We start from the raw sequence: 25,113 nt of genomic DNA on the forward strand, positions 1-25,113 counted from the left end.
GTGAGGTAAACAAATCGAAGAAGAAATGAACATTCACTGAGAAGCGGGAAAGAGAGAGAAATGGCTGAAAACATTTTAAACAAACGAAAATTTAATTTAAGTTACCATGTCGTTGTTTTGTTACAAAAACCGATTTGTGTGTGGCCACTAAGTAAATCTAAGACCATAAATGGCATTGTATTTTTCAGAATGAAATCTTTCCTAGGACTATCGCACAAGATAAACATATGAATTATATTGTGTTTTAGGTTATAGGTTTTCAAGAAGTATTGAAGAAGCAACATACAGATTTACAATCCTGCTTAAAACGTTATTATCCTGCGAAAATTAAAATAAGTCATAGCGATGATATACTTCACAACTCGATATTTATAAAACAAACTCGCATCATTCGAGTTGTAAAAAGCGGGACATTTTGGTTGAGTGAAACACCTGATGTAGTGGGTTCAAAATTACCGAATGAAAGCCAACCCCGGACATGCTCTTGGATTTGTGCAAAGTATGCTAAACAGCTTACTAAAGGACGTAATTTAAAACCTAAGAACAGCGGATCTATACAAAGTTTATTTCAATTATTATGGTTGCATACGGCAAGAAATCGAAACCAAAAAAAGAAATTACAGTTTAGACGGCCGAAATATAAATGGTTTGAGTTTTACATTGCAAATACTCACTTAGATTATCGAGACGTATATACAGCAAGCCAACAAATAAAAATACTTTTACAACACATGAAAAACAAAATTATGAATCGACGACGTTCACCAATTATTTTAATGGGCGATCTCAACTGGGAAGATAATACCGCCCTGTATGACACCATTTTGAATATGAAATGGTTACGTAATACCATGATCGATTCACGTGAAACGCATCCTGCGCTTACGGCTGTTAATTTCGATAGTGCACAGGGAAAGGAGCTTATTGATTACATATGGCAAAGTGGATTTACATCAGTTTTGTCCTCCACCATGATGGATGTGAGAGATAACGGCCGACAGATCTCAGATCATAGACCAGTGTTTGCGGTCCTGTTACCACGATAAATACTTTTTTAGAATTTAAACGAACGCAACACTAGGTTTGTAACTCTCAATCTCTATTTTTTGTAGTTACATACAGTGGAATCTGTCGGTTGGTTTGAGAACGTGTCCGCTATAAAGATTTTATAGAGACTTTTTTTGCTATAAATGTTTCACCTGAAATATCAAGCAATGTATTCTCAGTGTTATTATTCAGTATACAGAAATGTCCGCTTCAGAGTATGTCCAAACTTGTCCCTAGGGGCTCTTACCTTTTTAAAAATCGAGACTAGCGGCGGTTATCCATCAAGTAAGCGCTAGCGGTTTTGACATCAGACAACAAACCTTGGGGACTAGGATGGAATATGTCCGTTTTAGAATATGTCTGTTTTGGAAAGAATGCACTGTATAATGTAAGAAAAAGCGATATCTCCACATGAGATTTTTTACTCGCGCAATAATATGCCTCACAAACCGCCGCGGCACATGCATTTGGGAAATCTATGCTATTTTCCAAAGATAATATGGGCAAAAAAGGTTCCAATTTTGCTGATAAAAATAGTGGAGATTAGTTTAAATGCCCTATCCATGGTCTTCTGTCTATCATTCCCCATCCCCACTAAATTTATTGTTGATTAAAAAAAATATTAAAAAATAATGTTAGCGAGAAATCACGTGACTAAGCATAAAGAGGGGTGCTGTTGAACTTTAAGTTAATACCATTTAGTTAAAGGAGAAATACCGGTTTATATTTATCTCGACTGTCATAGTAAAATCGTTTTTCTTTGGGTTCAAACGTCAATCCGCTCGGACATGTCAGCTCTTCTTACAAAACAAGTTATGTCACACTACTTTGACAGTGTATAATTATGACTTATTATGCCAATGTTAAGGAGAGAGTGACGTTATGTTATATAGCACTCCATCTGGCTGTATATTTTAAAGAAAGAAAATGAATGTTATCTCTGCATTAATAATATCAGTCATCTGGTTGTATATTTTTAACAGAGAAAATGACTTTTAACTCTGCATTAATAATAACCGACGCACGCAATAGCGATCAATTCGTCGAGCGGTAATCAAACGAAATATGAATGACGGCGGAACTCGTGGATTTTCTACAACCTACTGGCTAGTCGCTATCATAATATCCGCATTCTGTGTGACCAAAATGACTACACGCTTTATTTCGCCTCCCCCACTCTCCCTAATTATGGTGATGAGCAAACCAGCGGATTCTTCCACGCACAGCTTTATTCCGACCCAACGCAGGTTAATCAATTACTTCATCCTATGTAGGGACGTGTGACTTGTCTTGAATACTTTTACGGACTAACGACTTGTCTTGTAGGATGTTCTATAAGAACTTATAACTTCCAGGTAATTATTATATATAATATATATGATACGCAAGGAAACAAATAATAAAAATAACTTTACGTAGACATCTTAGTACCATCCATTACAAAAAGGAAGAAAACTCAAAAAAAGCCCCGGAGAGGGAGTGTCGTTTAAACGCAGGCGCTCGATAACATAAACAAAAATATTATGACTTGCTTATATATATGACTTGCTTACTCTTTACACGCCTATAATTTGATTGAATGAGCAATCAGATCGCATTACACAAGACTCACCGCTTAATATTAAACGAACTAAACATGTTTTCGATAAGTCGATCTCAAACAAATGGCTTAAGAAGAAGGTCCATTTAGAAAATAAAATAAAATATAATTAACGTTTTCGTAAGCTGTACACGATCAAGGTAACAATATTTGGAGGAACTATGAAGTCTGTATTCAAATTTATGGTAGTTGTTGTGTTGTTGGCCTTTTGCAGAGGGAAAGATGACCAATGTTTACACAGCGGCTGTCCCCTCTCTGCTGGGATAAAATCTCCTGAGTTGGAAAATGCCATCCATCGCCAGTTAAAGGGGAAAGAAATGAAAGAAAACATTTTAAAAGTGATGACATGGAATATAATGAACAATACGGATAATGATGGAGAGGATAGTTGGAAGAACAGAAAAGCTGATGTATGCAAATTTATCACTGAAGTTAGACCAACGGTAAGGAAAACAATATTTTATTTGCTTTCAAAATCCTTACGTGAGAATGTTGTAGACACATGCTGGTGAAAACGAAAGTCCACTTCAATGTTTCAACACATTGGTTCCAGGCGCATGCATTAAAGTGCCCAATATTGCGCAATATTTAGGAGCGCTTTTGAACGCGGTAATCGTCTCGAAAGTCAAAATCAATCAATCAATCAATCAAAAGTAGAAACATTTCCAAGAGGGCTGTAAACACTGCGTTGTTAAATGACGTACTTACAACGATGTCGACAAATAAATTTGCTTAAATCACCGCCATTTTGAATTCGTGCGCGTATAACTCTTTCCAATACCAAGAAGGGCTTATTTTGTACTTTTCATTTAGCCGCGCATTTTTGTAGATATGAATGTTACACAATCTTTCTTTTTGTGACAATTGTACCCAACTTTTGAATTTAGGTGCTAGGTCTCCAAGAAGTTACTACAAATCGGTTACAATATTTGGTGAAGTGTTTAGGTGGATACCAAATGATCACTACAAAGAAACGCAACAAAGGTTTATCACCTAATCCAATCTTTGTGAAACGAAACCGAAGATTTCGAGTAATGAATGCGGGTATATTTCAGTTACCAACAAAACCCAACAGCACACAAACTCAGTCTTGTTCCTGGATCAAGCTACGTTTTGCTGAACGTTTAAAAGCACCTGGTCGAGTGAAAGAAAGTTTTCGTGATAAAATGTTACGTTTGTTACGACAATCAACAAACAACGCTAAACAACGAAATCGTCACATCCCAAAACGCCGCCGATTTTACGTGGAATATCGTTGGAAGGATATATTTATAGCAAACACACAGTTAGATGCAAACCAAACTGGTGTAGCAGAAAACCAAATTGTACACGTGATGAAACATATGAGACAAAATAAAATGCAAAGACGTGCTTATCCTGTTATTATTATGGGCGACTTTGGGCACGAGCAGCAAACCGAACTACATCAAGCAATCAAAGAAAGAAAATGGATAAAAAACACAATGATTACGTCACGAAAGGCACTTCCTGCGTTGACTAAGATTAACTTAAAAACGCTAAAAGAAGAAAGGTTAATTGATTTCATTGGTTCAAGAAAGTTAACAGCCTTGCTTTCAGCTGTCTTGATGGATGCTAGACCTAATGGTCGGCCTTTTTCGGACCATAGGCCAGTTTTGACTGCCTACGTGATTTGACAGATTACATATCGTACATGTTATGTGTAACAGTCGCTTTTTGAGTAGCAAAATATAAGCTATTTTTATTGACAATTTTTCTACATATTATGTGTCATGAAAGAATTTTCAGCTGTCTCTGCATTTGAATGTTTAGGATCGTATTTTCTTTAGTAGTCGATGCAATGCGATGAATTCCGTTGTTTACATTTTCAGCGGTAAGCTCTTCCGGTTTTGGCATTTGCGCGATGGAAAAAAAGGGGGGGTGGGGGGAGGGGGCGCTTGGGACACACACACAAGGGCATTCCTGGGACTTTTAATGAATTCAAATAAATCAGAAAGCATCAATCTACACTCGATAATAGTTTATAACCTCAACGATGTTTTCTCACGAAAACATCGTTGAGGTTATAAACTATTATCGATAAAATTATCGATATTATTATTATCGATATTAATTTATTATCGTTATATATTTATTATCGATATTAAGATATTATTATTATCGATAGAAGAATAAACTATTATCGACAATTATTCAAAATAAAAACATCCACAGGCAAGGACCTCTCTTCACCAAATCCTAGCATCTTTTTTCTGCAACGTGAAAGCCAAGGCCAAAGGAGCTAACCGCTGAAAAGTAAACAAACAACGTCACGCTGGAATCCATTTATACGATAAAAAATTCGTCCTTCAATAAAAACCATGCTTCAAAAAATACGCCTTTTCCTAAAATACGCCCTTCGATAATTGTTTGTTAGAACTTCAGAATATAGACACAGGTATTAAGATATCAGCACGATAGTATCTTAGATATCACGTATCATTGGATTATTTTTCAAATTACAGTTTTATCGATCTTGTGGTAATAGTCTTAACTGAAAAAGTTGACATTTATTACAAATTACATTGCTTTCGACTCTTACTTTCTTTTGAAAGAAAAATCCGCTCTCTTATGACTGCTGTTTCCAGAACTTAAAATTTTTATTTTTAAATGGAATACGGTCTTTTCTAAGCTAAAACTTCGTTTTAAATAAAAACACAAACAAGTGACAGAATATTTTTTCATTTGAGGAATAAGTTTTCATAAAATTTCCAAAAGTGACTACATGCGTTTATCATGTAACGAATTCAAAAAGTTTAGTTAGGTCTGGTTTAGTGATCTTAATGTTAGAATTATTTTCAAAAAATAAGTTAACAACTATGTCAATAGGTTGACCAGGTGGTGGCGACATTAAATGAAAGAAAAAAATTGTTGAAAAGTTTGGCCTCTCAGTTAAATCCTAACAATTGAAAAAAGTGTCCTTACAGAAGTATTTGTGCTACTTTTTCATTTTTTCTCACCCTTTTTTCTCTCCTTATTCTTTATTTTTCTTTACATTATCTTCCTCACCTTTTACACGGTAATTTTATATAATTAATATAAAACATATAGTAATTACCCAGGACAGTACTAAAAACAAGATTTTTGTATCGTTTCTTGTTCCGAAATTATTTTTGTTACGGATTTGCTTGTATTCTGAGATGCTAACGAAACATCTTATACTTTCCACCTACTTGAATTCAGGTGCTCTTTTTTCAATTAAACCAAAAAAGAGCTTGAAAGAAGCCATTTTTTAGGAAAAAAAGAAACTTTAATAGGTATTATTATCAGTCGCTTATATAAAACCCCTCCTTTTAACTGCACTGAACTGTAGGACGGCCGTAATATAATGGTCCAGTTGTAAAAATAAATTATAAAATTACATCATTTCTTGAACATATTATGTTTAGAAAGTTTGTTTCTATTCCAGTTTTAAATTTAATTTAACAACATATGTTCAAAAAATAAATACTTCGGTTCAAATTTTATTTGAATTTCTTATTTCGCACCTTGCCTTAAAAACAAAAAAATGAATACAATTTAATTAGCCTGAAAACATAAAAAAATGAAATTTATCAATTATTTCAGCGTCTTTCTATCTTCAAGAACAGACGTGTTATGGTACGATGAACAACACAACATTGTTTTGTGCTGTACTGATAATATGCTTTGGAAGTTTTGCGACTTCTCACGCAAAAGGAGTTTCTATTGGTAAGTTTTTAGTGCTTCAATTGAAAAGTCTAAAGCACTTCCGATTTTTTATTTAAAATACCCATCAAAAAAAAAACACGCCGGTTATTGAGAAACCTTTTACTGACGATGTTAGAAAATACGAATACATTAAATCGGATAATTATACTCCTCCTCAAAGAGAAAAAGTCCACTCTTAAGAATTAGTAGTGGAATTAATTGATAATATATATCTCTATAATAATAGCCGTCGTCTGTCTGTCTCTGCGCGGACCCCCGCTAAGTTAGAAAATGATGTTACGGAAACACGAATATCAAATGCGATATATTCTTATCCACTTTGTTGCCACGGGTAAATTCAAAGGACGGGTGACCCCGTGGATTTTTCCACGGGCTAACGACTAGTTTATATTATAATGTCCGTATACGTCTGTCTGTCTGCCTGTCTGTCATGCAAAATGGTAGCTTAGCTGTAGCTGCGCAATAGCGAGAAGGACGCATTGTGGATTTTCCACGGGCTAACGACTAGTCTCCATTTATTATTCGTTCTCGGTTGCACAAGTAAACAGCATCCTGAATAATATAACTATATATTTATACATTTGGAAAAATCAGGAGTAGTATGCAAGCAGCAGTATATGGCGTCTGTTGCGTTTGAGAAGAATGAAAACAAACTCGCCGCACATATCTGTGACGTAAAACGCCGAGCTCGCTTAGCTCTACTAGGTTATATATAGAACTTTAGTTCGTTTAGACAAATCTAATTAAATATTACACTCAGAAAAATTGTGCATTTGAGGGTCGTGAGACGAGGCCTACTCCAGGACCATTTTAGTCTCGCCTTCCCGATATAAGAAAAAGACAACAGGCGCTGGGAACGAGGTTGTATAAAATAGTCAGAATTAGATATGCATATGATTTCCTTAAAAAAGGTAATTCAAGTTTATCATTTAACAACTTAGTATATGTAGCTACAGCCATTAGTATAATAATATTATGCAGAGTGCGTTTCGTTACCTTCTGCAATATTATTTACTTGTAGGTAGTGGATGGTGTATTATGACAGTCAGGGAGAGAGGCAGACCGTCAACTAGATATATCAAAACCGGATATTTTACCCACATAAACGCTTGCTTACGATGTGAATGTCTACAGAACTTTTCTATGAACTGTTACAAACGCGAGAAGGCTGGAAACGAAACACTGCATTGTACGAATTGTACCGAAATCAACGCATATCATCGTAGTTCATTGTGTAGAGGATTTTGTTGGGATCAGTACGACTCAAAAGTGAGAGAAATCTTTGAGAACTGGTTTGTAAGTGATTCTGATTGCATTACGTGCAAATGCATTGGTGGCATAACAGGAATAAATTGCGTTTTGCATAAATTCAATAGTGAAGCATTGTGTGTTGGTACAACGTGTCTTAAGTTTATCAAAAGTCACGTGGCTTCCAAGGATAGCTTTTCCTGTCAAAGATGCCACAATGGAGAGTATGGAGTCATGGCTGGTCATCGGGAAATATGGGAGAGGTATATGAGATGTTTTTGTAACAGTAGTGTTGTAACATGCGAAATTGATGCCAAAAGTTTTTCCTATTATTTAAAATATGATGGAATGCAATGGTACAACACAACAACAACAGAAGCTGTGGCTGTGTGGTTGGAAAAAGGTATGGTCATAAACGGTGGTGTTTCTCTACTCTAAAGAATTTTCGAATTGCTAAATAAGGTTTTTTTTATGCAAAAAAAATGTTATATTTTATTTGGGTGAGTTTGTTTTTACCAGGAAAGTTAGTAATTTTTATCACAGTGTGTGCAATCGCGTGTATGCGTGTATTTTTCCTACTTTGTTTTTTGTTCGTAGTGAGAGTTTTTACATATATTGTTAGAATGACGCCGCCGATGTTCTGATTTTGAAATAAATTATTACCGTAAAAACAAAAAATAAATAATAATTTTTTTTTTTCATATAAAGGGATAATTTTTACCTAAAATACTGTTTCATTTGAACAAAAACTGGAATGATGAGCGAAAACAGTATGCCGAAAACTATAGCGACACTGGAGTTTAGATTTTTGACACCTACTAACTTTCTTTCATCTTGTCTTTGATTGTGCATGCTATCCGAAACTTGGTCCTCACTGTGCCCTATCTAGGAAATCCAGGCTGCAACACAGCTATTTCATTATCATTGCGCTGGACAAGCGACGCAAATTAGATCAAAAAATTGCAGCAATTAAGATGAAAATTCAATCCACAATTTTTTGCGTTTTTTCGATTAGGATGCATGTTTCAAGATGTTTTTATACGCGATAGAACAATGCGTTTCGTATCTGTTCACGGGTGTGGAATATGCTTCAAATGTGCTTGTTATTACGGAGTGTTAAAATGTATGTACAATAATCCACAAATCGAAATCCCTGCTGTCTGCGAAGGTGAAGAAAACTGCAATAAAGCGGCACAATATCCAGCTGTTATCGAAGGTAAGCAATACGTGTTACTGCAATAAATTTGTGCACATTTGTTTTGTTTTTTGTCCAACTATCTTTGTTACATATTTGCAAAAAAATGTCGAAGTTAAAATCATTAACTTTATTTCCGCAGGAGATTTTTGGGTTGCGTATATCTGGGTGGGCAGCTTTTCCGTCATTGACGTAATGTTGCTATAATCTGGCTATTTTACATTCATAACCGGCGCTCAAAATCACCTTTGGCGGCCTTCAACTAACAGTGCAAAGGCTACCACCTCGTTTTTATAAGGTTTACGCCAATGATCACGATTTGTTAGACAAACTTACTCATAATGTGAAGTGAGCTGTTAAAAGATAAATGCATACAGAGAATGTAATGTGCCCCTAGGGCACCCCACTTTTTTGCTAAGTAATAATCTTTAATTCTCGGCCAACAAACAAAGCTTTTCTAAAGTCCAAGGTATAACCGTTTACGTGTTTTAGGACTCCAACTTGCCCCTGGACCCCAGTTGTTTCGGCAACTCGCTTTGCTCGTTGATTGTCTCTAAAATCTCAAAATTTCCCACTATGCCTAAGCACCCCCCAACACTTTGGAAATTGTGGCGCCGCCCGTGAGCATTGAAATAACTACCGTATTTCCTCCAATAAGCGCCGCCCTCTATTAAGCGCCGCCCTCTAATAAGCGCCGCACCTAAAATTCGAATTTCGAAATAAGCGCCGCCCTCTAATAAGCGCCGCACCCTCAAATGCGGCGCTTATTAGAAAATCAAGAGAAAATGAGATTTCAATGCTTTTATTCGAACTCTATAGTCTTCTTATTGCAATATTCATTTACATTAAGTTCTAAATAGCTAACAGATTCGGATGTTGAGGATGCATGCGGGCCGTTTCATTTGATTGACTCTGATCAAGAAAGCGACGAAGAAATTGATGTTTGAAATTATCTTTGTTATATTTGATAGAAAGAGAACAGGAAAAGACACGATAATTCACCCGTTATTTCTTTCTCGTACGTTACTTACCCCTCTATAGAACCCCAAATCTATCAAAAAAACTTTTACTAAGGATAGCATTCAACCAACGGATTGAATTTGAAGAATAGGCAAAAACTTCAGAAACTTGAAATCTGAAATTTCGAAATAAGCGCCGCCCTCTATTAAGCGCCGCCCTCTAATAAGCGCCGCACCTAAAATCACAAAAATTAAATAAGCGCCGCGGCGCTTATTAGAGGAAATACGGTATATTAAAAAGTATGGTACCTTCAAGCTAAACTTAGTCGGTGGGCCCAACTTTTTAACCGTTTTAAATTTCCGTCTTTACATTGACATAGCAGTACTAATTCGAAAATATATGCTGTTAATTGTTTCCAGGAGCGACAACAATGGCTGTTCTAGAGCTGCCAAAATCTCGGATATTTCTGCTTAACTACACAATGGATCTAAGTGGGAATCGAACCCACAACCTTTTCGGACGTGATTTGAGTGTTTAAAAACTATCACATTATAGGGTGCTCGAATCCAAACAAAAGGATGTGTGAAAACGGTGTAATGGTTTCATGGAAACAAAATGGCTGCCAGATGTACTGCTATAAATATAGTTTGGTGATAAAAGTATTGGAGAGACAATGGTGTCATAATTTAGTTGAAGAATGTTTCAAATGTCCAGGTAATTAAAATGCGCGTCTCTTTCCAATTGTGACTATGTACTCCCTGAAATGCATATCGACTTACCTTTTATCGGTAATAGTCACATTTTTCACTAAGTTCTTAGGGTTAATAATAATGCTGCAAAATACAGGTAAGGTCTCTCCAGATTGTTAATTAGATTATACTACGAATATTTTTTTTCTATTTAATAATTTCAATTCTATTTAATTATTTAATATTTTGAATATGCATATCCCATTATACATCCGCAAAATCAATCGGCAAATTTTGACTAATATTTTTTACCGACTAAAATTTCTTGCAATAGATCTTTCCCGAATTTCCTAATTATGTCAAACCCAATTAAAGAGGTCAATACTAAAATGATTTTATTCCTAAGTTCCTTAGCAAAAAGTAGAACAAATTACCTAATTTCGTAAATATTTTTATTCGTTATAAGTGCCTCAATTCCGAGCTGAAAGTTACGGTCAAACCCTTCATATAGCCGAGCTTCCTAAGAGTAGCCTCGTTTTTAAAATAATTATTTTCTTCAATTTTGAATAAAATCCAATCAGAACATTATATTGCTCTAAAACTTTCATTGTTGTCATGATAATTTATTATTTTATCTGAATATTCTTATTTGAAGGCCTAGAAACATTATAAAATTTTGCATGACGTCATAATTATTATAATTTATGAAATTCGGGAAAGGTGTATTGCCGGCTGATTTTTAACCACAATTTCTGTTTTTTTTTAGCGTATTTTAAGGACGTGTCAAGCCTATACATTTTTAGTTTACATTTTTGACGTAAATTTTATTCCCATTGCATGTATGACCGCGTCATCTTTTTGTATTTTGAATAAAGCTTGGTTTAAGGAAAATGTATCGATAAAGTTTATTTCTTAATATTTGACAAAAGTAACTAATATTTTTGAAGACTAAAAATTTTAACCGAACTTTTTTTAGCCGACGTTTTTTAGCAATCTTCGCTCGTTCTGCACAATTTTATTATAAACGAAGGTTGTGGGATTAATATTTTGATCCAAGTGAACTTTTTATAAAAGCATTTACAACTTAAAATTTCTGATTTTTCACACATGCGCGCGTTAAATAATTTTTGGGGAAACAACCAAACTAGTAATTCTCACAACGAAATATAAAGTATAATTTCTTTTTTAGACAAAGAAGAATTGTTGAGAATTCATCCTGGTTCGATATTTACGTGTAAAAATAACAGCGAAATATTTTGGAGTGAAAAAAGATGCGATGGAAGAAGAGATTGTGAGGATGGAAGTGACGAAGAAAATTGTATAACATGTAAATTAAAACTCACGTAAAAAACAATTTTTACGTTTTTAGCTTTTTCTACCCTCAAAGCACAAACTATTTTTCTTATTCAACTTCAAGACTAAAGGTTACTTCCTTGACGAAGTCTTAATAAAAACTACTTCACTTATTCTACCATAGATTACTGCAATCTTGATAACTTATATGGCCACACATGGAGATCAGTGGAAGTAAATGCGACTGTATCTGCGAGCTGCTCATTACTCAATTTGGATAGAAGAATGTGGACAGGTCAACTATTGAATATCAGCAATTTTTTTGTTTTGTTTTTTATACTTACTAAGCAAAAACATATTTCAATTTTTCATTATGTTGTGACGATTTTTTTTTATTTTATTTGTTGCTTTTAGATGAGATTTCTTTCGCTCTACCCTCTTTCTCCCTCTATTTAAAGTTTACATGATGGGCAAAAAGGCAGCTGAAAAGCGCAGTTAGGAACTCAAATTTTCTCACAAATACTTAGGATTCAAAATTAACCAAAATTCACCATAAATTCATGTTGCTTTGGTTGCATTCGGTTTTGCAATATCTTATACTCCTTTTTGGAGCATTTAGCTTGCCAAGCCAAATCTTAAAAATAAAGTTGGAAAATGAACATATTTGCAGGGAAATTTTTTATATCACATACTTTAAATTTTAATATAAATAAAAAAAAGTAATAGAAATAATTTTATTTTTATAGGCATGATGTCTCGTCAGTGTTCTTATAAAAAAGAAAATGGTACCATTTGGGATGACATTGACTACTGCAGTTGCTCTGACAACGAAACAGTTCCAACGTTCGACGAAAAGGTAAGTCACATGGAAGAATTTATGTAAAGAACTTGCTAGAAAATACTGGAGTTTTTGAAAATAATAATCTGACAAATAATACTGTCATTTTTTCTTTGTTTTTTAGAAATTGCATGATATTTACAGTATAAAAGTACTTCTAGACGATGTCTATCTAATCTTTATAAAATCTGTCAGGAAAAGACAATGCTTATTAGCCGCTACCAGATTGATGAACAGAACAATAGACTTATATAAGGAAGACGTAAAATACAAAGTCCTGGATTCAATACTGGGTGTAAGCATTTATATTCGTTAAGAAAATTGTTTTGAAGGAACATATTAAAATGTGTTAGCTGCGATACCGTGATTTTGCTAATTATATAAAAAATTTAACATGTGAGACAGTGAGACAATGAGGACAAAAATTATTCTTATTAATTTTTTCGGAATAATATGTTTTACATGTCATTCTAATGGGAGTTTTATGTTTTACTGAATCAACTGCAACTAAAGAATGTTTAATTGCTAGAGAATTTTTTCACGTGTCTTACTAACTTACTTCCCTTAGAACTATTTATTTATTATAGCGTGCACGTCTAACATATAAAAGTCCTTCTTAGTCATTTTTAATCATGCGCGCAAGAATTAAAAATGGCGGCGATTTAGCAAATCATTGGTCAAAATTATGAAATCACGTCACGATGCACTGCAGTACTTATAACGCTCTTGACTTTAATTTTTAAAACGATCAGCATGCAAAAAGTGCTCTTAAATATTGCGCAATATTTAAGAGCGCTTTAATGGTGCGCCCGAACCAACGTGCTAAAAGATTGAAGTGGACTATCGCCCTGAAAAAATTTTCTTGCAAAACGTTTGTTTATTCGTGTATTTAAAATACACGAATAAACAAACATATGAGGTCAAAGTTCACTTGTTATTGTTCACACGCGGACTTTCTTGGTTACATAACTTGTTTGGGTATTTTGAACCTGGATATATAGCACCGTAAAGCAGGAATGTGGTAAAGCGCTAGAAGCGAATTTACAAGGTCGTTCGTTTGCCTTATGAGTCTCGATAAGTCAAATTGCCACGGCATAACTACTGTCACGTATTGTCCATTTTATGCGATTTGTCTATTTCGAGAAATTGTTAAACAAGGTAGTTTTCGAAAATGTAAGCAAGTTGGTACGTAATTAAAAAGTATGCCGTAGTACAAACAAATAACAAGCAAAAAAATAAATAAATGAAAAAATAAATAAATTTCAGTTACGGTTTTAGTTATATCTGATAAAGCGTCCCTGACAATAGTATTATAGTCGCCGACACAAAATATATGTATGTCGTTGTGTTTAGACGGCACTAAGGATGTCAAAACAAGAAGAGAGAAAGTGTGATCCTGCTAAGGTAGGAATACTTCTAAATCATATACCGTAAATTTTCTAACTCAATGCGTGTTCTAATTAACGCGTTAAATTGGAAAATTTACGATATACTGAACACTATGACGTCATTAAATCGGTGCGGAAAGAATACGTGAAAATACATGGTGTGAAAATACATGGTGTGAAAATACATGGTGTGAAAATACATGGTGTGAAAATACATGGTGTGAAAATGTGTTAATGCATTTTTTATTATTATTTTCTTTTTAATGTTTAAGGTTTTTTTAGGTGTATGATGATCTGTATGAAGAAACAGTGAAATGCATGGACACATACAATTACTAGTGAGTCAATTTTGTAGTGTCAATGGTTAGTGGTGGTTGATAAATTTAAGTAATTGATCTGTAGGCACAGCCATCCTTCTGTGGCAAAATAAAGCAATAATATACTGGAGTCAGAGGAATGAGAAAATAAGCACTGGGTACAAAGTTTCCCTCACTTTGCCTTTATATTTATTTTGAAGTCATTTGAATTGCACACCATAAATAAGATTTGTCATCGCAGCAGAGAGTATAATTGACATTTACAAGGCAACAGCCCCTTATAATTTCTAACTTTTTCCCAGTTTTTCTTGTAACAGGGTTTACACGTTCGGGCTTTTTAAAATCCTGACAATTTTTTTTCGAACCTTGTCTGATGTATCAACACCTGTTGTTGTTGTTTTTTTCATCAAAAATGTAATTTTTATATAGTAAATATCATCAGAACTTTGGCTGGCTTGGAACAGTCGCTGCATCACGACTGAATATGTTGTACTATCTGAAAAACTATAAAACACTGGTAAATTATTGCCTTTATTCCCTTGTGGTAACGGCCCAATTCAAAAGAAGATATTATTGAAGATATAGATTTGCGTAGCTAAATTTTGTGTGGAGTGGCAACATTGTTGTTCACATAATGAGAAGCGTTCGCTACACCAAAAATAAAATAGAGATTTTTTGCATAATTTATTAGTGGAATCTCCCTAAAGCAAAAATTTCCATAAGACGGACAGTTGCATTTGTCCCGGACGAATTCTTTAAGAATTTCTTACAGCGCAACCATTGTTCTGGTTAAACTCACAACGTTGACACTATTTTGGACCTACGTGAACATTTCGGCTAATATTGACCTTCGTTAAGCAAACATGTTAAGTATCAACCCTGCGTTAAACGTAGTATGATTCCAATGCATTGCCGTGATTATAGTTTCACGCTCTACACAGATATTTCTTTTGGTATATGAATCATTGATGTTGCCATCGAAATCAAGCAATTTTTAAATGTTTGTCTCTTTTAGTAGAGTTTTTTCGGGATTTACAGCTAGTTATAAAGTCACATCACAGTGTTTTAAAAATTTACTTTGGCTTCTTCTTACAGACGGTTGCAAGAGAAGAAATGGGTGGAGAACGCATTACGACACCTGTCAAACAATGGACACATGTTGGTCTTTTATATGTTAGCATGATCTCAACATCTTTGGTGTTTTTGTGCGCAAGTTTGATGTTATTTGCCGTCCTTAAGTAAGTAGCTAATTAAGCAAGTAGCTAATTAAGCAAGTAGTTGATTAAGTAAGTAGCTAATTATGTAAGTAGCTAATTAAGTAAGTAGCTAATTAAGTAAGTAGCTAATTAAGTAAGTAGCTAATTATGTAAGTAGTTGATTAAGTAAGTAGCTAATTATGTAAGTAGCTAATTATGTAAGTAGCTAAATAAGTAAGTAGCTAATTAAGTAAGTAGCTAATTAAGCAAGTAGTTGATTAAGTAAGTAGCTAATTATGTGAGTAGTTGATTAAGTAAGTAGCTAATTATGTAAGTAGCTAATTAAGCAAGTAGCTAATTAAGCAAGTAGTTGATTAAGTAAGTAGCTAATTATGTAAGTAGCTAATTAAGTAAGTAGCTAATTAAGTAAGTAGCTAATTATGTAAGTAGTTGATTAAGTAAGTAGCTAATTATGTAAGTAGCTAATTATGTAAGTAGCTAAATAAGTAAGTAGCTAATTAAGTAAGTAGCTAATTAAGCAAGTAGTTGATTAAGTAAGTAGCTAATTATGTGAGTAGTTAATTAAGCAAGTAACTAATTATGTAAGTAGCTAATTAAGCAGGTAGCTAATGCGTTTTCCATAAAATTAAAAATGTATTTAAAGGTATAATAGATATGAACACAATCTGGATATAAACACAATCTGGTTTTATACCGGGTAATCCAATTTTTATCTTTTAGGTGTTTAGAAAATATGTTTTTCGTTCAAAAGAGCCGTACTTTTTTTGCAGGGGGTTGGAGGATCAAATAAGGCGAGGGTGAAAATTTGAGGTTTAAACTTCCAAGATTCGGTCTTCGTCATATTAACCATAATCGATAAAATTTTTGACCTCTTTCCTATCCCATCTTCAGTCAGTAGGCTGTTTGATCAAACACATCATTTTTCAGTCAATACGTTGGCCCATCGAGAAACAATCTATTTACTAAACAGAACTCTTGTACCAGCGCCCCTAAAAGCAGTCATTGACAAACAACGAAATTTAAATATTTTAAGTCAAACATCTTAAACTTCCTAGGAAGACCTAAACATTACGAAATCACATGTGTGCGCATGTGCAGGTGTCTCTCTTTTCTCGATCTTGTTGCATTTCACTCCGCCTTAACAAGCATGCATTTTCTCAAATCAACGACCCGTTATATGCTCTATTTTTTAAATAAACACTGGGGCGTAATAATTGCAGTTTACACAATGTGTTTTCCAACACACAAAATAACAAATTAGATTCCTACGAAAACTTGAACTTACTTTTTGCAACATTATTACAAACTAGAGGAAGAGCTCTCTATTCTAATGTTCTATTTATTCTTCTATTCTTTATTTTTTTGTTCTTTTATTCTTTTTTGTTACTTTAGAATTCAAAACACAACAAAGATCTTTATTCACAAAAATTTTATGATCATTTTGAGCTTATCATATGCAATTGAAATCATTGCACACCTCTTCAAACCAGAACCAAAGAAAAACAAGGTACGTTGTAACATTTTTATATATCTACTAAACTATTACAAAAAATATAATTCAAGAACTGCCATTGCTCCAAAAAAGGCGATAGTAGTATTAAAACATCCCACTGAGGTGGTGCAAAAAGTAACCGCTAGCTAACAGTGTTACATGTTGAGGAAGTTTTACTTAATATTGGTGTACTTTTGAATTTAATAATAACTTTAACATTTCCAGTGTTACAGAAAGTTTTCTGATCATTACTTTTGTCTCATATAATAAGAAATTTTTATCCTAATTTTTTTATTTAAAACAATTTTTTCAGTTCTTGTAAATTTCCTCTTTTAACTTTAGATATCTTAAAATACCTGAAAACCTTAAAAGTTTTTAGCCGATTTTTGCTTGTCCTTCTTTTGGTGAAGAAACTATAATCTTAACGTTAAAAGGATACAAACGTTGCGTGATTTCAGTTTAACTTTTTTTCAGTTGAAAATATTATATAACAATAAAAACTTCTTAAATTTCTCTGCAGCATTTTATTCATGTTTTCTAAACTCAACAAGTATTTGCAATTGGTCACAAAAAGTTACTATTTTGGTAAAAGCCTGTTAAAGTGATTTTGTGGAGATAACTAATATTTTTGCGGAGAGAAGCGGAGTGCGCGCCAGCGCACGGAGCGTAGCGGAGCCCATTTCCTCATTAAATAAGCCAAATATAAGGGACGGAGGAGAGTGTATAGGATTTCCGCACGTATACATCAAAATTTAAATTTTCGTAGGACGTTTTTCGACTGGGTTGCCCCGTAATTTTTCTGGTTATTTTTTCGTAAATTTCAGATTGAGCGAGTATATACGGCGATGGAGTGCTTTTGTTTATTTAAAGATCTCTTAGCGGGAACTTCCAGTTGAGACTAAGTTAGTTCTAACCACGTGATTAATAAGTCACTTTGACTAATATCACGTGACTTTTTCTGAGATAACATAGCGCCTCAAACTCAAACTTTCGTTAATCTAAGCTATATCGAAACTTCTGGAAGGTTATTTTCAAGAAAACGAAGAAAGGGTATGTTTAGCTCGCTAGTATATCACTATTTTTTACATGTAATGAACCCATTCTTAATCTCACTCACACCAAAAGCTAGCTAGCTTAAAACTGCAGATTTAGATAGAATAATAATAGAACTTAGATAGCATTTAGCTACCTAGCTACTGTAAGAGTTAGCTAGTATAAAAACAAACAAACAATGCAATATAGCTAGCATAAAACTAGCTACAAAGCTTGCAGAAAATTAACTACTTGGCTGGGATAGAACTACCCATGTAGCTAGCAATAAATTGCTATTTTTGCTGGCATAAAATCATCAACATAGCTAGCATAGAAAAATTGTTTGAGACTGATTTTCTACCTATCCTCTATCTAGCTAGCTATTATACATAGCTATATACTACACAGTGAGTGAGATAATTCTACTCTGTAGGAATGTCCCATCATACAGCTTGTTCTAGCTACAATCGTCCACAAAATGGCCAAACATAGCCAGCTAGATATTTTGCAGATAGTAAATGTTTATATACAGGTATGTCACGTGTAATTGTTTACGTTGCTTAGCCACAAATGGGCAGTTCTTAACATTAAGGGGGAATAGAGAGCTATATTTTCGTGGACGGTTGTAGCTAGCTATATATATTGTACACACGTCAGGAAATAAACTTTTTTAACCCTGCTACTGAGCATACATCAGTGCGGCTTAAGTTGCAGAAGCGAAAATTATTTCAATATATATATATATATCGGGAAATTTTTACAACATCAACATTTGTTATTACTGAGGCTTTTTAAATTCTGAATAGCGGTTCTCGTTCAATCGTTGACATGTATTGAAAATCTGCAAATGTATTCATTATTTCTTTTTCACGATATGTATATGTTTTTTTCAGTTTTGGATAAGAGCTTTTTATCCTACCGTCATGAAAACTTGTTTGCAAAATAAACATATACTGCTGTTTGATTTTTAGCTGGACAGGATAACAACAGGCTGTTTCCGCTGTGTTTTTTTAAACCGAAGTTGCAAGAAAGTTTTTTGGGAAAATGTGTTACGCCTATCAGATGTCACAATTAATTTTTGATCTTTCACAGAAACTTTTCCCATAAAATATTGCAGTTTTTTTTGCTTTAAGAGGGTAAAAACAGGTTATAAACTGTATTTTTATTTTTAAATGTTACAAAATTTTCCACAAAGTAAATTGTTTTAGGTGCGTAGGATTACAACAGCTTGTTAACTGTCTGTTTGTTTGAACCGAAGTTAGGATATATAAGATGCACATGTAAAGTTTTTCATATATATATATTCATGCCCTGTTGGTCTAATGGCTATGACACTCATGCAAATGAGAGATCCAGGTTCAAATCCTGGACAGGGCTAGGAAAAATATAATTATCTTGCATCTACAACAAGCAGGTATTCATAAGTATATGATATTAGCTATATTGAGTATAATAGGTAATCTTTTGAGTTGTACTTAATGCCTTTGCCTTGGCAACCTCTCCGCAACACTTTCTATACTAGTTACTGATCGTTACTTATCTACATAATTCAACAATTCACTACTTAAGATGAGAAACATATTAAATTTGTCCCCCCTTTTCGATGGATTCTAGTAGGTAGAATAAATAATCTTTTTTAAAAAATTCCAGGAGGTGTGTATCACACTAGCGTACGCTGCTTATTATTCTGTCTTGGCTGTGTTCTCATGGATGACTGTTGAAGGGATTAATCTTATACTTCAAGTGGTCATTGTATTTAAAACAGCATTCAGGAAGTGGATAGTATACATTCTTATCGGATATGGTATGAAAAAATTAATTATTTAAAGATTTTGGCTCCCAATAAATTTTGTGTTTGTATAAATATTCATAAATCAATGTAACCCATTCTCGACCCCAAAGCTCTTTAAGATAAACTTACTTTCGAGGTTTTAATCTCAAAGAGTTCTGGGGACGAGAATGAAATTATCCAAACACATCAACACATCAACATAATAAAAAAAGTTAATATAATTCAGATAAGAACCCGTTGGCATAATTTACTTGAATACATTTTTATTCATTTAACGTCATTTGCGAATTATTTAAAAACTAGTCGGTAGTGCGTGGAAAAATCCACGGATTCGCCCGTCCTTTTTATATCGCATTGCGTGCTTCTAGCTACTTGCGGTACCATTTTCCATGACAGACAAACGCATACGGGTATTATAATATGGACTAGTCGTCAACAAAGTGGACAAAGTATATCGCATTTGTTATTGGTGTGCATTATAAAAATTTCGTGATTCCGTTACGGGACGTGGTTCTCGCGGACACACAGACAGACGACGGCTATTATTAAAGAGATTATAAAAATTATTTAAAAATTTTTGTAAATTGCAGCTCTTGGATACCATGCAACTCTTCCTACAAAAATCATACGAAAAATGTATCTCTCTATCGAGTTCTGCTTTTTTAGCTGCCTATCTAAAATTGTGGCAAAAATTAGGCCTTGATTGCGCATTTTACCGGAACGGCAAGAGCTCAAACAATTTAAATTTTATTTTCTTTGTATAATTTTTTAACTCATTCTTGAACCGCTTGAAAGCGTCATAAACTTCCCTTGATATAATAAACTTTAGTAAAAATACCAGGTAGATTGATGAAAAAATCTGTGCATCTTCTTAACGCATTTGCCGAGCGTGGATACAAAATATCTAATGTAGTTTGTGATTCTTTCATTTACAGTTATCGATTATTTTCAGGATTCCCTGCGATACTGTCGCTTGTTATTGGTGTCTGGAAATTTAAAAGTTTTGAAGAGACTGAAAGGTAAATTATAAGTACATAATTTTATTTACACGGTTTATAATTTTTATCAGTCAACAAATAAATAACACCGTGGGCACCATCGTTTATTAACAGGGATATTGATTTTGTCCGCTAATAGATATCGGGTTTTATGTGCAACAAGAACTTACCAAGGTTGAGCAATAGGCTGAGTCTAGATATGCTTACGAGCGTTAAGCTGATATAAAAAAATATGTACTTGAGTTTTCAGGTCAAGAGGACGAGGAAGCTTTTATTTAAGTAACGAGAGTTAGAATAAACAAAATTATAGCAAAGGAAAATATATTTAACTTTCTTTTTCTAGCTGTTTGTCTATGAACGACAGTAGTTGGTACATAAAAGCTCCAATGGCAGTTTTGATGTTTGTAAGTATAACTTGATGTATGTTACCTTTTAAATGTTCTTTAAAAATGGCGTTGTTTCCAAAGCCTGTGCTACACATAAGCGTACCACTGGATGTCCTTATTGCAGGTGTGTTACATAATAACCACAAGGCTGAATTTTTAGGTAAATGTGACCATGTTTTGTGTAATATTTGTGTTTATCATCCGAAACATGCTAAAAAGGAGTTCAAAATTCTCGCAAAGAAGCAGGTATGTATTTGAGTAATTTTTCTCAGGAAAAAGGATAGGAACGAATTGTAACAAATAGGATCTGGCTCAATAATGTATAATGATTGTTGTAATCAGCTTACTGATCAATTCTCTACTTGTTCTTGTATTTCAATTCTCTTTCTTTTTGATGCTAATATTGTCATAAATGAATCATTTAAAAACATGAGTACGGATCTCGTTCCAAAACGTTTTACAATAGCTATTTTTTTTTCGTTATACAAAAGTGAATCATATCTTGGTTTTCCCAGAAAAAAAGTATAAATATAAAAATTTTTGAAAACTAAATGTTTTGTATCATTCGATCCCTTTTATCAAGCTTGTCTAATATTTTTATTGCACTAACAGACAAATCACTTTTTTGAGTTGGTAAAAGTCCCACAGGCAAATTAGATTTTTTAGCTGCTCTGGATAAAATATTTCTTTTTTGCATAACAAAATTAATAATAATTTCTTTAAACAAATCACGAAAATGTTCTACCTATAAACCAAGTTCAAATTTTTGCAGGCCTAGAAAAATCTTATTAACGGCCTGTTCTTATTAATAAGAGAAATATCTTAACAAACGTTGACCACTTGGATATTCTCCTTTCCTCTTTGTTAATAGTTCATCCCTGAAAGCATTTGTGATATTATGTCCCTTGCTTGGTGTGAGTTACATCATGGGTTTGTTCCTGGATGAAACAACCAAGAATTTGACCTACGTCTACATCTTTGTAAATGGATTAATGGTGAGTCATGATTTTTCTGTTTCAGCTGGTTCTGTTTATACTAGTTAAAGAATGCTCTAGACGTGCTTAAGTCCTTATGTTCCAATTTATTTTATTTATGGAAGATCTTTTTATTACATTTGCATATAAAAAAATTTCTTTCTTTTAAAACCATTATTTCATGATACGATAGGGTTTGCTTTTGAAACTTAAAATTCGAAAGTTTAATTAATGTACAGTTAAAAACGTTGGTCCAATCGTAGAGAAGCGGTAATATAAGCACGCAATTATGATGCAAGGAGCTTCAAAATATACAACGGTCCTATCAAAGTTCGTTACATTAATGAAAGTTATTAATTTGTAGTTTATTATTTATATAGCGCATGATTTTAAACTGTGTTCATCTTTAGGGACTTCCAATATTTCTTCTTCATTGCTATGCGGATCCTGAGGTATGTTAACTTGCTGCCAGATGTATCATTATGTATTGTGCAATAATATTTTGATTTGATTACAGTTCCCTTTTTTAAAATAGTCGTTGTGGTCCACGGTTTTGATTTGGTAATTTCAAGCAAAAAGCAGGAATGAAATAGTCAACAAACAAAAAATCCACTTACAGAATCTTCTTAAAATTTATAGTTTCCTTCTTATCGTAAAATGTGCTCTTGTTAATTTCTTTTAAAAGTGGCGCGAATATTAAACATAGACATAGACAACGAAGCGAAAATAGACAACGCAATGTTATTTTTTTCGTAACTTTGACCGTGCACGAATTCATAACAAAGAAGCTGCATCAAGGGAACAATAAAACTAACTACCCATGACTTTTGCATAATAATAGTTTCGTAAAAATCACGCTAAAACAAAATAAATTGTATATCGCATTTCGTGTTTCCATAAAACGACTTTTTTTGCGCACAAATAGACAGAATACGGCTATATAGTTAAACATATTTTGAAAATTAAATATTCAAAACTCATTCTTACAGCAAAAACAGTGTGAATAAAACCGACAATCCCAAGTAGTAAATTTAGTCCCCACGCCTCTTAACAGTTAGTGTTGTAAAGAAAAAATAAATATTTTGTCCAAGACTGTAAATGGCTATGTTGCTCATTAGATCAGTTCCTTATGGTTTAATTCTCTATTAATTTTTTCTTTTAGGTGCAAATGAAGCTGAAAAAGAAGTTTACAGGATTTAGAAGAGATAATTCGACATCAACCAACCAGAAAAAAGACACCTCATCTCACTTATCCTAAGAATTTGCATACAACATAATATTACTTGAAGAAAAACTCTTAAATTCGACTATATGTCTAATACAATTATAGAACGAGTTATCAGGATCCACTGGTGCCAAAAAATGTTACTGCTAAATGTATACAGGCCAGGGCAAACCGAGGCAACTTTTTAAGTAACATTACCCGTCAACATTTGTTGATGAACATGTTGACTCGATTTGCTATGGGTATCAGCATGTTGACGAAGAAAAAAAAACCTCTAATAATGTTGATCAACATTTATTAACTTTTTTATAAATGTTGATCAACATTGTTGATGAGTTTTGTATGTTGCTACGATTTGCTATAGCTATCAACAACTCTGGCAACATTTTTCAGTATGTTCGAATCATTTAATTGCAAATTTGAATGTTCTAGCACGAATTCGAATCTTTTTGTTCGAGTGTATACACGACCTGCATGAAAATAAGATCAAGACATAGAGATATATTTATTTTGAAAGTGGCGGAAGTCACTGCTTCAGCTAATCCTGCAACTACCACTGCTGGTAAACAAGAATTTAAATGGAACGATGAATTAGTGGAGAAGCTGATTAACCTGTACGAAGAATGACCCTGTCTCTGGGGCATTTCAGATCGAAGCTACTCAAAAACAGATGTCAAGGAGAAGGCTTTCTCTGAAATAAAAGAAGAGATGGGCATCTATTACTAACAACAGCAATAAACATGCTGCAGCTTTCTTCTCCGCCATTTTAAAAAAGGAGAATGAATGGCCATGTTTCAGAAGAATGTAGTTGCTCAAAATGTTGACGGGAATGTTGACAAGGGTATAGCAAATCGTATTAACATGTTGCTCACAATGTTGACGAGAATGTTAACCGAGAATGTTGATCGATTTGCCCCGGGTTGAAGAACGTTTGCACGTTAAATTTAAAACACATATCTTTGATAAACGTATTTGTTTTGTTGTTACGAATATCTTTAAGGAAGTGCGTTCACATACCAATGCCTTGTGGCTAGTTATAATTTTCTATAACAGGGTCTACAAAACGAGACGAAGTTGAGGAGCCACAAAATAGGTGTAACAAAAAATATTGGAATTCAGATCCTTTAAAATAACCTCAATTTCCTTTATTTTAGGTGCACATCCATTTCAAATTACAGGAATAGTATAGCCAATTTTTCAATATTTGCATATAACTACCCTGAAACTGCTGGTAGTTAAAATCCATTAGTTACTGTTATGTCCAATTGATCTCTTGCGGCTAGTTTCAATTTCTGTCTAAAATTTGATACCTTTTGTTTCTCAAGCTTGTTATTTTCATTATTCTCTTCTGTTTGTGCAAAGTTGTTCTAAATTGTTTTAAGTATTTCATGCTCTTCTTTACGAGGAAAATAGTCTGATGTCTACTATGGTACCGCTTTTCTTAAAAAATTGCTAAATTGCAGTTGCTTGATTCAAACAAAGAAATCGACACAATGAAGACATTTTATATCATTCATTACAGCTTTGTTTTGATTAAATAGCGCACGGATAGCATTAAACTTGCTTATTTGTGCAGGATAATAAATATATACAGGTGTTTTTCGATGATGTTAACATTTGAAAGCACCGAAGTTTACTTTGTGCTCCTACTTTATATGGTGATGATTATTAACAAAACAATCAAATCAAATATTTACACACTTGTTGTTTTTTC

At 33.6% G+C, this 25,113-nt stretch overlaps 2 protein-coding genes across 3 annotated transcripts; both read left to right on the top strand.

Annotated features, from left to right (window-relative positions):
* Window positions 1–2,671: 2,671 nt before the first annotated feature.
* On the top strand, window positions 2,672–4,431 carry LOC130614057 (uncharacterized). Its single transcript, XM_057435454.1, has 2 exons — window positions 2,672–3,090; window positions 3,535–4,431. The coding sequence occupies exons 1-2, from the start codon at window positions 2,809–2,811 to the stop codon at window positions 4,300–4,302; spliced, it is 1,050 nt and encodes a 349-aa protein (XP_057291437.1). The 5' UTR covers window positions 2,672–2,808; the 3' UTR covers window positions 4,303–4,431.
* Window positions 4,432–6,196: 1,765 nt separating this feature from the next.
* Window positions 6,197–24,415, top strand: LOC130614056 (uncharacterized). Of its 2 annotated transcripts, none has more exons than XR_008975804.1 (20): window positions 6,197–6,355; window positions 7,377–8,006; window positions 8,619–8,819; window positions 10,314–10,472; window positions 11,637–11,774; window positions 11,925–12,035; window positions 12,487–12,596; window positions 12,703–12,873; window positions 13,932–13,982; window positions 14,249–14,304; window positions 14,713–14,800; window positions 15,379–15,521; window positions 16,893–17,007; window positions 19,675–19,828; window positions 20,769–20,835; window positions 21,158–21,218; window positions 21,361–21,445; window positions 22,130–22,195; window positions 22,585–22,626; window positions 23,337–23,435. XR_008975804.1 is itself a non-coding variant. In XM_057435453.1 (20 exons), the coding sequence occupies exons 1-20, from the start codon at window positions 6,271–6,273 to the stop codon at window positions 23,430–23,432; spliced, it is 2,688 nt and encodes an 895-aa protein (XP_057291436.1). In that variant the 5' UTR covers window positions 6,197–6,270; the 3' UTR covers window positions 23,433–24,415. The 2 variants fall into 2 exon arrangements, 1 of the variants encoding a protein (XP_057291436.1); XM_057435453.1 differs by having other exon boundaries at window positions 21,361–21,446; window positions 22,072–22,195; window positions 23,337–24,415.
* The last annotated feature ends 698 nt before the right edge of the window (window positions 24,416–25,113 follow it).

This window comes from Hydractinia symbiolongicarpus, chromosome 11, assembly GCF_029227915.1.
Source record: "Hydractinia symbiolongicarpus strain clone_291-10 chromosome 11, HSymV2.1, whole genome shotgun sequence".
Taxonomy (NCBI): domain Eukaryota; kingdom Metazoa; phylum Cnidaria; class Hydrozoa; order Anthoathecata; family Hydractiniidae; genus Hydractinia; species Hydractinia symbiolongicarpus.

Bases quoted from the DNA above. Each gene is read 5' to 3' on its own strand.
- LOC130614057 (XM_057435454.1), top strand. From the start codon at position 2,809: ATGAAGTCTGTATTCAAATTTATGGTAGTTGTTGTGTTGTTGGCCTTT. The intron at 3,091-3,534 runs GTAAGGAAAACA...TTTTGAATTTAG, and splicing joins TCACTGAAGTTAGACCAACG to GTGCTAGGTCTCCAAGAAGT.
- LOC130614056 (XM_057435453.1), top strand. From the start codon at position 6,271: ATGAACAACACAACATTGTTTTGTGCTGTACTGATAATATGCTTTGGA. The intron at 11,775-11,924 runs GTAAATTAAAAC...ATTCTACCATAG, and splicing joins CGAAGAAAATTGTATAACAT to ATTACTGCAATCTTGATAAC. The intron at 17,008-19,674 runs GTACGTTGTAAC...AAAAAATTCCAG, and splicing joins CAGAACCAAAGAAAAACAAG to GAGGTGTGTATCACACTAGC.